The sequence below is a fragment of the Streptopelia decaocto genome (assembly GCF_964273445.1).
Source record: "Streptopelia decaocto genome assembly, chromosome: 2".
Lineage (NCBI taxonomy): Eukaryota > Metazoa > Chordata > Aves > Columbiformes > Columbidae > Streptopelia > Streptopelia decaocto.
Window position 1 is genome coordinate 38,907,010 of NC_138655.1, and position 13,274 is coordinate 38,920,283.

At 39.5% G+C, this 13,274-nt stretch overlaps 1 protein-coding gene across 4 annotated transcripts in view; it reads right to left on the reverse strand.

Moving 5' to 3' along the window:
* Positions 1-1,084: 1,084 nt before the first annotated feature.
* The window catches only part of CHD7 (chromodomain helicase DNA binding protein 7), a 132,570-nt gene continuing 120,380 nt past the window's right edge, over positions 1,085-13,274 (reverse strand). For 2 of the 4 annotated variants that reach the window (XM_082045020.1, XM_082045019.1), the window contains 14 exons: positions 13,073-13,176; positions 11,573-11,702; positions 11,236-11,308; positions 10,969-11,023; positions 10,049-10,277; positions 9,672-9,880; positions 8,865-9,542; positions 8,296-8,456; positions 6,433-6,660; positions 5,756-6,199; positions 4,945-5,166; positions 4,379-4,519; positions 3,756-3,860; positions 1,085-2,973 (listed from right to left, as the gene is read on the reverse strand). In XM_082045020.1, the coding sequence (XP_081901146.1) occupies positions 2,020-2,973; positions 3,756-3,860; positions 4,379-4,519; positions 4,945-5,166; positions 5,756-6,199; positions 6,433-6,660; positions 8,296-8,456; positions 8,865-9,542; positions 9,672-9,880; positions 10,049-10,277; positions 10,969-11,023; positions 11,236-11,308; positions 11,573-11,702; positions 13,073-13,176 (3,733 nt within the window). In that variant the 3' untranslated portion in view covers positions 1,085-2,019. The remainder of the gene's footprint in view (positions 2,974-3,755; positions 3,861-4,378; positions 4,520-4,944; positions 5,167-5,755; positions 6,200-6,432; positions 6,661-8,295; positions 8,457-8,864; positions 9,543-9,671; positions 9,881-10,048; positions 10,278-10,968; positions 11,024-11,235; positions 11,309-11,572; positions 11,703-13,072; positions 13,177-13,274) is intronic. The other 2 variants (XM_082045021.1, XM_082045022.1) reach the window with 2 other exon arrangements.

Consider the following 13,274-nt stretch of genomic DNA (forward strand, 5'->3'; position numbering starts at 1 on the left):
ACCTCATCAACTGCTCAGTGATGTACATGGTGGGGAAAATCCTTCCTGACCTTCATTAACTCCATAGGATCTATTTAAGTGGCAGTACAAGACATCCCGACATCTATTCAACAGTGCGTGCCTGTGATTCATTCACACAAAATTTGCTTCCTAAGCCTTCATTTCTCATCTACTTTCATCGTTCATGAAACGTTCCTTGCAGGCAAAGTGCATCCCTTTTCACATGTCCCCCTCAGGACCAAATTTTGGCCTTGCAACACTTGTCCATTTGAGCTCTCGTGACAATTTGCAGTGGACTCGAGAGCAAGGTTTGCAGTCCTCCGGCATTCCAAAAGCACAGATAATATTAGTCCTAAGATGGGGGTCCACCCACAGCTGGCTACTCAAAAAGCTAATTTTTCATGTACTCCACTGAAAATCTACCCTTTTATCCTCACTCTCAAGATGGTTGTGTATGTGTGTGTCAAGGTGACAACACTGTGAAAACAGAAGTTCTCCAGCGGTACATTATCTCCAATATCAAAAGGTCACAAAAGGGTACAAATCGGTAGCTCTCCAGAAGAGACACTGTTTTTTATGAAAAGTGGGTCAGTTTTAGTTTCATGTAGGTTGTTTGACACAGCGGTTTCTGGCATCACAAGCTCTGGCCTACAGGATACCACAGAGCCTTTGTATCCCTTGCTGTCACTACAGCATTGTGTTTTTCTACCCATTAACCAAGGATAAATGACCTAGATATTGTGCCTATTAAAGCCTCATTTTTCTTTTGCCCTTTTGTTCTTTAGTGTACCACATTATCACATGCTGAACACATTTTAAAGTATTCTCAGTCTCTCATGCCCCTTTGAAGGAGTAATGTAGGGGTTTTAGTGTGTATTTCTGTAGAGTTACTTAGAGTGGAAAATATGAAGGTAATTCAAGGTTTCTCCTCCTGCCTAGTCCCTCGAAGACAATCAGTTCGGCATTTACAGCCACTAACCTATAAAGAATATAGCAGAAAAATGCTATAAAAGAGCCACAATGCAAATAGAGAAAGTGAACACCAATTGTGATGTCCCTAAACACTACAATCTATAATTACATCTCTGCATATCATGGGTCACTTTTATTAAAAGCATCATTACTACAGTTGGCAGCAATTTACATCTTATCTTACATGATAGCAGTTTCCAAAGAAAAAAAAAATAAAAAGACATCACAACAAAGAAAAACAATACATTTACAAAGTCATGTCTGTAAACTTCAAGGCTAGTTTAGAGTTGAGGTAATGCTGTTTAGCTTTGTGGCTAAAGTAACAAAGTCCTTTAATTTAAAAAAGGTACCTGATTTTTTTCTTTTTGTTTATACCAGTGCATTACAAGATCACGAGACGATTAAACTGTAGCTTTATCCTGTAAGAACCTTCTCCGCGGGTTAATTTCCAAAAGGTACTCTTCACATTCAACAGCTGCCTTATTATTGCTGCGTCTCAAGACAGAGACATTCACACTATCATGAAGATTGTCAGAGAGAGAGTGTGTGTGTGGGTGTGTGCGCGCATGTGAGCGGGTGAACTCCCATACAGTCAAAATGAAGCGCGAGTACGATATGTATGGTAAATTTCATCTTGACCTTCACAGCAAAAAGAAAAAAAATAAAATTAAATATATAACTTCATCCTTCCTTTAAGCAGCACTTCCTTCTATTAGTGCCACTTGATTACAAATTGCTGCTTAATTCATAATACCAATGGTACCAAAAGAAAAAAAAAGCAGAGCATTATGTCAATTTCCTTAAAAAGACATGATCACCTCTCAAATTTCATCTCTCCTAGGGATAATAAATAATGCACTGCACAATACTTAATGACCAAGATACCTTTTGACACATCTGTATAACATGACTTGAACTTTTTTTTTTTTGCTACACTATGTTACAGAACAGCTTATAAAAACTAAGTATGGACATTAACTGTGAGTGTAAACAGTAGGACTACCACTTGTCAAAAGTTTAAAACACTTTAACTGTAACTGGTACTGGTTATTCATCATTTTCATTGTTTTCTATTTCTTCCCCCCCATCAAGTGAGTCTAATTCTTCACCCTGTGCTATTTCATCTTCTAAAACGGAGGAATCTGCAGTTTTATCAAGGCTCTCCTCTGCATCGCTGCCTTCCAGATTTTCTTCATCTTTAAAGGCAGCTCCTTCAGTTTTGTCAGTAGCCTTCTCTTCAGTGGAGCCCACTGCGTTCTGAAGTCCTGCTAGTGCTGGGAAACCGGGCAGAGTCAATCCTCCCAGTCCTGGAGGTAGAAACATAGATGGATAGAAGAGGCCAGGAGCCATGGTAGACAGCAGGAAAGGATTGAAGGCCAGAGGGTTTGTGGGCAATCCAGTGTTGGTGGTGGTGGTAGTGGTGGCAGTGGCGGTAGTCGCCGCAGTAGCAGCACTGACAGATCCATTCGCCGAGTCAGTAGCAGAAACAGTGTCTGTGCTTTTCTCAGAGTCTTTGTTCTCCTCTTCATTCTCATTTTTCTTCTCTTCAGTTTTTGAAGCGCCATCCTCAGTCTCTCCTTGACCGGAAGCAGTAGTGGCATTTCCAGTAGTAGCCGTTATTGGGTTATTCAACAGTCCGCTTAGTCCAAACATATTGGGCAATCCTGCCATCCCTGGCAACATCAGAGGCAACATGGCAGCCGGATTTTTAGCATCCCCCCCAGCTGCAGCAGCTGTTGCGAGCCCTGGCGGGAAGCCCATGAGGCCTGCGAGCTGGAGAGACTGCAGGTTCTGTAGGTTCTGGAGGCTTGTGAGGTCCATTCCAGCAAACAGACTGTTCATTAGTAGTGGGTTGATTCCCGAAGTTGATGCTACAGCAGCAGCTGCTGCAGCTGCTTTGGCAATTTCACTTTTTGGCCTTCTTCCTCTTCTGCTTGCTCCTTCCTCCCTCACAACAGGTCCAGTGAGAAGACGGTCAAACATGGACTCTGGAACAAAACCCTGAAAAGGGGATGCAAAAAAACAAGCTTTATTCTCGATTAGCTTTTGAGCTTTCAGCAGTGAACTGATGACAATGGAAGAAACGGAGGGGATTTCAGCATACTCCAAAAACAGTTTGTTTTTCAGCCCTGGCAAATTGTGGCTAGCTAGCTACTGCAGTGAATGGCAGCAAACACGTAAGAGAAACTGAAGAAAGTAAAGTCATAGACTCTTTAAACACAACAGTAAAACACCACATGCTGAAACTCCGTAGCTTCATTTAAAAAAAAACACCCTGATATACTGCAGTTATGACTATATATACACCTTTGTACTCCATACTGAACTTCAGTATAGTGATATTTTATTAAAATGAGTATTTGCAGAATCATAACCTTTATTTTCAAACAAATGCTGCAAAACGAAAGGCAGAAAACCCAATCCTTTGATGCTACCTATTACCAAGATGATGAATTCTATTTGTCATATAACAAATATTTTCTTAATAGTTCCTAATGTATGAATACCTGTGTTTATAAAGGATTTTTGCTTACAAGAAGAAAAGAAGGCAAAACAAATGCTGAAGGCTGCGTTACTGTAGCTGAATTTTCGAGTGTACTTCAATCCCATTCTGCAGCAGCCTCCTATCACCACCCCCCACACTGGGTAACTCCCATCCAGACACTACAATTTCCTCAGCTCAAAACCAGCTCTGAGATAAAGACTTAATAATCAACTTACACAGCCTTCTACTTTTCCGTGCTATAATCTACAGCAAAGCATAGAATGAGAGTTTCACTTACAGACTGTTTAACAATGTCAGTCCAATCTGGAGCAACAGCAAATTCAGGATTTTCTTCCAGCCATCTTGGCAAGTCCTTCATTGGAGGGGCCATAGCTCCACCCATCTAATGCAAAAGACAAGGTCAATAATTTAAAAACCAACCAACCAAACAACTATTTATAGGGACATTTTCTATCTGCGCACTTCCATCTCTGAAGGATGGCAGTAAAGACTTCCAGTTCAGACCGTGGAAAAGTACATTGAAACCATCTAATGATACTAGAATTGAGAAGATCATGTTTTAAAAAATATAGTTAAATGCTGCAGCTTAGGCAGGGCTTGTAATGAAATTTGTATTTCATTATAAGGCTGTAATTCGTATTCGTATTCATTCTTATTTCATTATAAGGAGAAAAATGTGCCAAATAGTTTCAAAAAGTAAGAATTATTTACTCAAGTGGTTAATATGAACATATCAGAAGAGCAAAGAAGGAACTAAAGGAACTTGGTGGTACATTCCAGTAAGAACAACTGACAGTGCCAAATTATCGAGCTTTTCAAAACAAAGCCTGGAACGGAAAACGTGCTTTTCATGGGCAAAGACATTATTGAAGACTTCCACTGAACCAACTTCATTTTTACCTTCTTTCCATTTCGCTTATTTACAACAGGTACCCTTTCTTCTCCCGTCAAGGTGTTTATATCCAGTTTATTAGGGTTTCGACATCTGTGTCGTTTTTGTTTCGGCTTCTGAAATGGGGAAAACAGCACATCTGCACTCTTCTGGAAAAAAAAAAAAAAAAAAGAGACATGTATTTCTTTTTAGTTTTTCATTTTCTTGACAAAAATCACCAATCATGGAACCCCTTCTCACAAGAATTTTAAGAAGGGGCCAATTACTTTGCCCTCAGATTATCTCAGAAAAATCTGTTTATTTTATCCGATGAAGGAATTCCACAGAACCTGATGTCAGCACTGTTTTAACACATTGCTATATACAAATATTAAGAAGGGAAAAGCAACCCATACACTCTGGTGCCATCGGGTGTTTACGGATACTAAAGTAAATGTGTCTCAAGATAACACGTCTACTGAAAACCAATAGTTACAAAATCTAATGACTAAGCCCCATGTGAAGAAAAGAATTTTGATGTCTGTAAAACTAACGTAAGTATAATACAATGACACTTTTAGAATCACATACTTACTGGTACATAACTCGGCATATCTACAGTGTAAGTAGGATGCAATTTAAGCCATTCAACTAAATCCTTGTTTTTAGGAGCATCCTCTCCCACCAGCCTGGTCCCATCCTCTAGATTGATTACAGGGATGCGAGTGTCTGGGTCCAGTTGACCAGGAGATGGAATGTTCCTTGCTGGTAGGGCTTCCATATCTTCTTCAAAAGCTTTGGTCACTTCTGCATCCTCCTGAAAACATTAACATCAGTATTAATTCTCACTTCAAGGGAACAGCTACCTCAAGAAATAATTTTAGGAACTGAAGCTAAATAGTTAAGGAGATTTTGCATATGCAAGAGTTAACGGGGTTTAAATATTCTTTCTATGTAAAGCAATACTGTTATGTTAGGGAATTACGTAAATTTAGCATCCTTGACCATTAAAGGACATACAGCTAAAGGCAGAGCACTTTTTGGGCCTTTCCAGTTAATGGCCCAAGACTTTCCCTCTTCTACACAGTAAGAAAGATGTAGTTAAGCCTCAATATGTATGTTATAAACGCATTATGTTTTGTAGAGAAAAAGTCTTTTCGTCTTTTTAAAAGGACAAGCTACTTAAAGTTCAGCCACAATTTGCTGGAGTAAAAACTTGATATGAACAATATGAACAACATTTTGTTTGGTTCAAAAAGAAATCACAGCTATAAACATAAAGAAAAAGCTGGATGGGTAAAAAGTGTGCATTACTATTAGGGAGAGTGTAACACCACTTTAAACTCACATTCAGAAAGTACTAGACACAGAAAAACAAACATGAGACAAAAAGGTTGCTGCCTTACTACAGTCAATGATGTCCGTTTGTTGCTCATAAATAACAGATCAAGCCCTTCTACATTTTTCCTCCTTCCTCTCCTCCTCTTCATTGGCGGTTCTCCATCTATTAAAGAGCCATTTAGTAGATGCCTTGTGGGTGTGCGTGAAAGACCTGCTTGCAGCAGCTCCATTTGAGTTTTAAAGGCATCCGACACGGGTGTGGAGACATTAGGCAAGATAAACTTTGAAGTAACAGATGAAAAATTTGAGGTAGAACTTGTTGCCTCTCGTGAGGCCTTTGATAAATCTACAACCTTTTCTTGTCCATTTTCTGAGACCACCTGAGACTCACGTAACTGGGCAACCATTTCCATAAGATTTCTTCTCTTGGCAGCTCTCTCAGCCTCAATTTCAATCTTTCTTCGTCTCCTCCTCCTCTGACGTGGAACCGATAAATTGAGTGCATCTTCCTAATGAAAATGAGCATTTCCAAACATTAGCAAAGCTCTGTTTGCTGTGCTGTGTTTAAAATAAAAGTCCAAACATATAACTCTGAAAACAAAGCCTTCATTTTATTACAAGGAAAAATTTCTCTATTTCTCCTATTTTAAAGAAATCCTATTTCTTATTTTTTTTCTGTTATATAAAATAAGTACACAACGATAAAATGTTTGATAAAAGGAAAAGAAAGATGCAGCCTTGCCTTTGATAACTGAGGAGAAGCAGTGATATCTTCACTGCCACTGACACTGGCTTGACCAACCATGGAGAGCTCTGCAAAGCTCCTTTTCTGTAGAGGGCTGTCCACAGCTGTTGGAGTATACCCAGGTATGAGCCCCTGGAAATCAAACATCTGGCGCCTATTTACTGGCCACTTCCCTTTCAGCACTGCTTCACAGATGTTGTCTAATCGGTTGATCATTACTCGGTCCTGCATAAAGGAAAAATACATAGTGAACCGTCAGTGTGAAGGTCGCCTTTTAAACTCAAATGAGCGTAATTATGCAGTCCAGCTTCCAAAGCTTCAGAAATCCATTCACAAAGAACTATTCTTACAGGTCAGGATAAACTGATCACCTTATGACAAGCAAATACACAATAGAATAAGACATCACTAGAATTTAAAAGCTGCATTTATATTGAGGGGAAGAAGGAAGACAGACCAAGTTTTCTATACAAAAATGTACTAAGCGACAAATTTAACAGAAACTCAATATTGCTTTGCACTGCAAAACTTCAGTAGTTAGCAAAATCAACAGTTAGGAAGGGAAAATCAAAACATATGCCATCAGTATCTTAAAGCTGCAGTTCCTGAGATCCAAAAGGCTGGATCTGCAATTCTGTCCTAGGAAGTGGATCCTCATTAGCGTCACTATTAATAAAGTTCAACATTATGAATTGGGCACCAACCTAGGGACATCTAATGAATGTCAATTTTCATTCCACGCCCATTATCACTTCAAATTTCACTGAAGCGTGTACGCTAAAAATCTCTAATTATGTTTATTAGTCTACTTATGCTGAACCTGTACAGATGAGGGATTTTTTGTTTTACGCTATGACTGGAGTAAGATTTTAGTCCACATTTCCAAAGCACATACTGAAAGCAAAGAAGATGAGTATCATCTGATTTCTTCCACTTCAGTATTCAAGCACATTCTATACTAGCTTGCCTGAAGTAGTAGAAACTTCAGAACCACGGTAAATACTGCTGGTTAGGGAATATGAGCATCAGTTAGCTTCCTGAACAGCAGAACAGTGCAAAAGCCACTAGCAAATCTCAGCAGCTGCAACAGACTGCTTGCTTTCCCCAGGAATAAGCCTATTAAGAGCAAGATCCCCCTTCCCTGCCCCCCCATCCCAAACCAGATGGCCCTGTTATGGTGATTAGTAAGCTTAAGACTATTACTACTTTATTTCTGTTTCTAGCCTTTCTACAAAGGAGAGTACTAAATTATGTATGGATTTATTACGAGGTTACGGTTTCATACTTTTAAAACCATTTTATATTAGATAACTTTCCGCATTGTTATCAAAATAAGATACAGCTTTATCCTATATCTAAAACTGCTGCTTATGTTTGCAGGACACCTTAATACAATTACATCTGTCAACATTACATAATGGCTTAGATCATGTAGGTCACCAATACTCTTCTCTACAATCTCCTCACCCCAAAGTAAAAAGGTGATCTTACAAAATCTCTGCTCTTAACACTGCAGATGGCTCTGCAGATGAAATCCAGAATTCAAAAATCTAAGTTTGCCTCCATGAACAGAGGTGTGACTCTGCTGACATACAGTTATGGAGCCTATTAAGAACTCATGTCTGTCAGTAGTTTGTTGTTCTACTAAATAACACTATTTACAGTAAAGCAATTCCCTTCATTTCCTCTGTTAATTTGTATGAAACTGAAGAATAAAATGCTATTTCACAATCTTTCACAGAAATGAGTCCCTTGCCCACTATAAGTGCAGAATCATCCAAAGCTCGCTGTTATTTTGCAAACACATCTCCTATATTTTATCTGTACTGACCAAGACATGCCATTCTACCCCTAACCAACCTTAGGCCAGAAAGAGAAGGCAAATGTTCTCTCATGAAGCAGCTGAACCACTGAGGGATCCCCATCTTCCATGTAGAATCCATCGCGTGTTTCATCCCTCGCGGTACTCATAGAAGCATTGCTTTCTTCATCAAAATTCTTACCCTGAGAAACTGCTCCTGCTGAATAACAACCATAACCAGGCATTAACTACAAAAGTTCCCAACCACCCAATATCAACCCATCTACATAGGTTAAGACAACCAGGCTCTATGCAACATTTTTAACTCAAGTCTTTGTTCAGCAATTACTACAGCAGAGCCTTCTGAATTTGACACAGAGACTGTGCTTACTGGCTCAGTAAGCTATTTTAGAGACCATCCCTTGTGGGGGAATACCCTGCTGATGCTGGATGGTTTTTGTGAAAGCTTATCAAGCCACCTGATACACGTCAGGGCAAAGGAGCTGCTACATGTAGCCCATCCTGAGCTCCACAATGGCTCTGTGTGTGCCACTCACTAGCTGGCACAACTTACAACAGCTGTGGAGCTCATGCTAAGCACACAGAACTGGTCTGACCAACACGTTACCTTCAGGCTGGGAGGATTCTTCTGATTTATCATCATCATCCAGTTTCTCCTCTTCGTCTTCTTCTGAGCCTTTCTCAGAAATAGATTTTGGGTCTACATCTGTACTCATTTCTATGTCTTTCAATTCACATTTAACAGAGCCAGGCTCAGCCTCAGCATCACAGTCTGGTTTAGTGTCCTTATCTGCAATATCTGTCTCCTCTTTGATATCAGACTTTTCTTTGGCTGCTGGATTTTCAGACCCTTCAACTTTAGACTCCGTCTGTTCTGTTGTCTTTTCTTCTTGTACTGGTGTGGATGGTACAATAGGTGGTGTTTGACTGCAGCCAGCACCCAGAGGGTTTACAGAAGAGACAGGATTTGCATTACCTGCCCCTCTGTTTTGAGCAAAGTTTTTGTGAGCCTCAAGAAAAGAGAGTTCAGGATCATTCAGAATGTGATAATCTGTCCTACTGACCCCATGTTTAGCAGCACCAATCAGCAAGTCTTTGTCATGTTTACCACACTCCCACCACTCTGGCAGGTCCAAGCTTGGCTGGCAAAGCTTTAGCCTCTCCCCCAACTGCGGGTGATGCAGAACCTGCTCACGGATTTTCCGCAACAGTTCTATGCGATATAAAGTTCTAGAAGCACGCTCTTCTGTGATGGGTTCGATCATCGTGGAAAGATCAGGTGGTTCTGCAACGACAACAATTTGTGCTGTTTAACATCAATTAAATGTACACTTATTTTGAATCATTACACCTGGGCATGAAGTTTCAACAGTCCCACTGTCTCATAACAGTCCTACAGTCAGTTCAAACTCACCATCATCCGGTTTGACTGGCATTCGGCACACTCGTCTACACATATTCACAAAGCCGTTGAAATACTTTTCCAAGCTTTCGTCGGACTTTTTATCAAGCCTGGCAAATGCTCTGAATTGATTCCAGTCAAATTGATGTTTTACAGGATCAAAAATAACTCCAAAAGTAGACACCACACGATAAAAATCGGCTTCTTCTCTTCTCGTCCATCTAGTCAAGGAAGAAGCAAAAGAAGTGAGGCCACTGAATGAATGAGAGTACAAACATAGTTTGGATGCCCTCAAGCCCCCTTTGTTTATTCTTTTAAAACAGAAGGGCAGTACTGGTGACACACAAGCTCAAATGAGATTTAAAGAAAGATATCACTGAGAAACTCACTTTTGTCGTTTTTCAGTTATTATAGCTTCCCTTTCTGCTTCTAGTGCCCTCACTTCTTCCCGAGGCCGACGTCTCCTGCGGTCAGTCTTCATTAGTGCCTCTTGCCTCATTTGTTGCCTTTTATAGCTGCGCTGATAGGCAGTAATGAGGCGGCGCAGACGGGTAGTCAGGGTTGAAGTGTTGGGCCAGTAGAGTTGGCCTAACTCGGTGTTGCTCTCACTGTGCTTGTCTAGAGAATAGAGAAGTACTTGTGCATTCCAAAACCACCACTACAAGTTTCGAAGTTTTTATGGCTAGAACTGGATTCATGTTTTATCTGATAAGAACATATGCCTCATTAATACTGATGCATAACAAATCAGAAACAGGGTAACTACATTGCTAGGAAATAAAAAATAGAATGAAACCAGCCCACTCTAAGAACTCAGAAATGCTTGTGAAGTGTTTAGAGATAATAATCAAGCATTATTATTCCATGTTATGAATGCAAACATTATGAATACTGTAAGTATTTAAATTAATGCAATGCATCTTTAAATATATTACTAAGAAGATCATTCTGCCTCTGAGGAAACACATATGCTTATGATTTCCCACTTTATTCTCACTTAAACTTGGCAATTTTTCTGCACGCTGAGAAAACAACGTATCTATAACTTCCAAGATTATCTCAGCAAAAACATCAACGGCTGCATTATGCAACATCCGGTCTTTATCATCACAATTTCTGCTATGTGATTAGAAACCCAGAAAGCCATAATGTGGATTATTCAAACACAATAAATAATTGTTTTGAAAGATGTGAAACATGAAGACAATTGGCAGTAAAAAGTTTACCACGTTTTCCCAAAACACAACATATCCCCTCACAGGGTAATATAAACATTTTTGCCTTTTCAATTTCTTTGCTATAGCCTTACTTGGGTGTATTTCTATGGATTCCTCTTTGTCCTCTGGAGGTGAGTTTGCAAATTCCTTGGGGAGAAGACAGAAGTTATTTTAGTTTTCAGTGTTGACCATACGTTATCATTTCAGGAGAAAAATATATGTCATCTCTCAAACAGAGCAGCAAACAATCTTTGTAAGGTGTGTTTATCTGATAGCTCTCAAAGTTAAGAACTGCATGTTAAGATAAACACAGAAAATCAGCTTAATTATATATAATGAGAGAAAGTTGAAGTTCTTACATCAATTTCATCCTTGAAAGGAGTTCTGGTTGGCTTATATTCCGGATCTTCATCCTCTCTATCAAATTCACCACTATAAAATATTTAAAAGAAATATTTTCAAGAATCGTAATTTTTTTTGAGAGAGGGCTGATTTTATGGACAAAAGCCATCAGTATGGTATACCAAGTTACACATTTATATTTCATGCCCGACTGTGTGAACAATTCTAGGTACTTTTTACATCATACGATCACTTCAGATCCTCAGGCAAGATGTAAGCAAAATATGACATATGAACTCATGCCAACATATACAGTGCTGATAAAGTTTATTAATTTTCTCATGTCCCCCTTACCCATCACCGCCATCTGCTAACATGTCTGTCCCTCTCTGTTCAGCAGCTATAGCCTTTGCATCAGGCATGCCAACCCGTTCCAGAAAGCACAGCGTTGGATCAGCTCTCATAGAATTGTACTTCTCATAACCTGCATGCAGAGTGGGAGACAATTAAAAAAAAAAAAAGCTATAGACAACTGTGAATATAATACGTTTAGGCAGTAGAAGTACAATTTTCTGGATTAATTTATTTTGAAATAAAACAAAGGAGCTGTCACTGTGCTGAAAACAATCATTTCATTCATGTAATGAAATTTTTCATATTGGTGAATTCCATCAGCACAGAAACATTTTCACATCAATAACATTAACAAATAGTAGATACTGAAAGAAAGCGTTCAATTTGATGTCTTTATAAGGTAAAGTAAAAACCTCGCACAAGTGAAAAACTTAAGTTTCCTATATGGCTTTCACAGTGGTTCTCCACATTCAACACTCTCTACTGGAAAAACACAGATGTCAATGGAAATGCACACACACAGATACGCATTATCTATAGCTCCAGCCCTGCTGGAACCCTCGATGTAGGCTGCAAAAATGCTGTATACATGGGTTATACGTAAGGCCAACGAACCTGTCTTATTAGGTTTAGGATGATGCATGTCAGTAAGATGACACTGTTCCCTCTATGGTTTTCAAACTGCTGTTTGCTTTTTTACTGCCCAAGTTGACTAGATGGAAAATGGCAGATCCCAACAGTGCACTGCAGGAAAATGATTTTTAGACTAGACTTGCCTCAGCTGAGCCCACAAACAGAGCTGCTGTACATAGGCAGAACAGCACAATTCAATTAGGATTTGTACTACAACACACTGCTCCTAACTGCTGTAGAGCCTCAAGCCAAACTGTAATCATGAAAGGTTTTATAAGCCATCATTCTCCCCTTTAGTCAGGCTGGGCTGTTGAGAATACCTCTGCGACCTCTAGAGAATTGGGATTATAATCAGGAATCGCTCACTGTATATATCATGCCAGCTCTGCATCCCCAGCCTTTCAAAGTTAACAAGGCTGCATCCCACTCAAGGGAACCGGGAGTTCTCAACACTGACATTTGTGAAATATTGCTTGGAACAAAGCCCAGGAGGCACTTGTACAGATTAATAGCAGAGGTTAAGCCCACCGTCCACTTTGACACTGGTTGGCAGAGTTAGCAAGTGAAGCAGTGCTGGAAGCAAAGTTTATGGAGATCTATCTTACTATTTGGCTATTATTTAAACAAATATGGTTCTGTTTTATTTACAGCCAAGAAAGTAATGTTTTTTTCTCAAATGTTCTGCAAACATTTAAAAACAGCATCTGATATTTACAGCTCATATTAGGTTTTTTATGCAGGCAAGAAAAAAACGGGAGATACAAGCCAACAGTTCTTTGGAACAATACTTGTTAATATTATGACTGAACAGTCCCACACACAGAAAGCTTTACAACTGAGTTTTGTTCAGAGTGAGACATCACTTACCGTGTTTGAATACTCCAATTAGAAGGGATTTATCTGCCTCCTTATCCCACCAGTCTGCAGGAACTTCAGCATGGTATGGCTCAGGTATCCATACATCTATTTCACTGTAAATACAGCATTATTTACATTAGAGGTATTACTCGACAAAGGCTTAAAAAAACCCCAAACCACAGTGCACGCTATTTCGTAAACGTAAATGGGG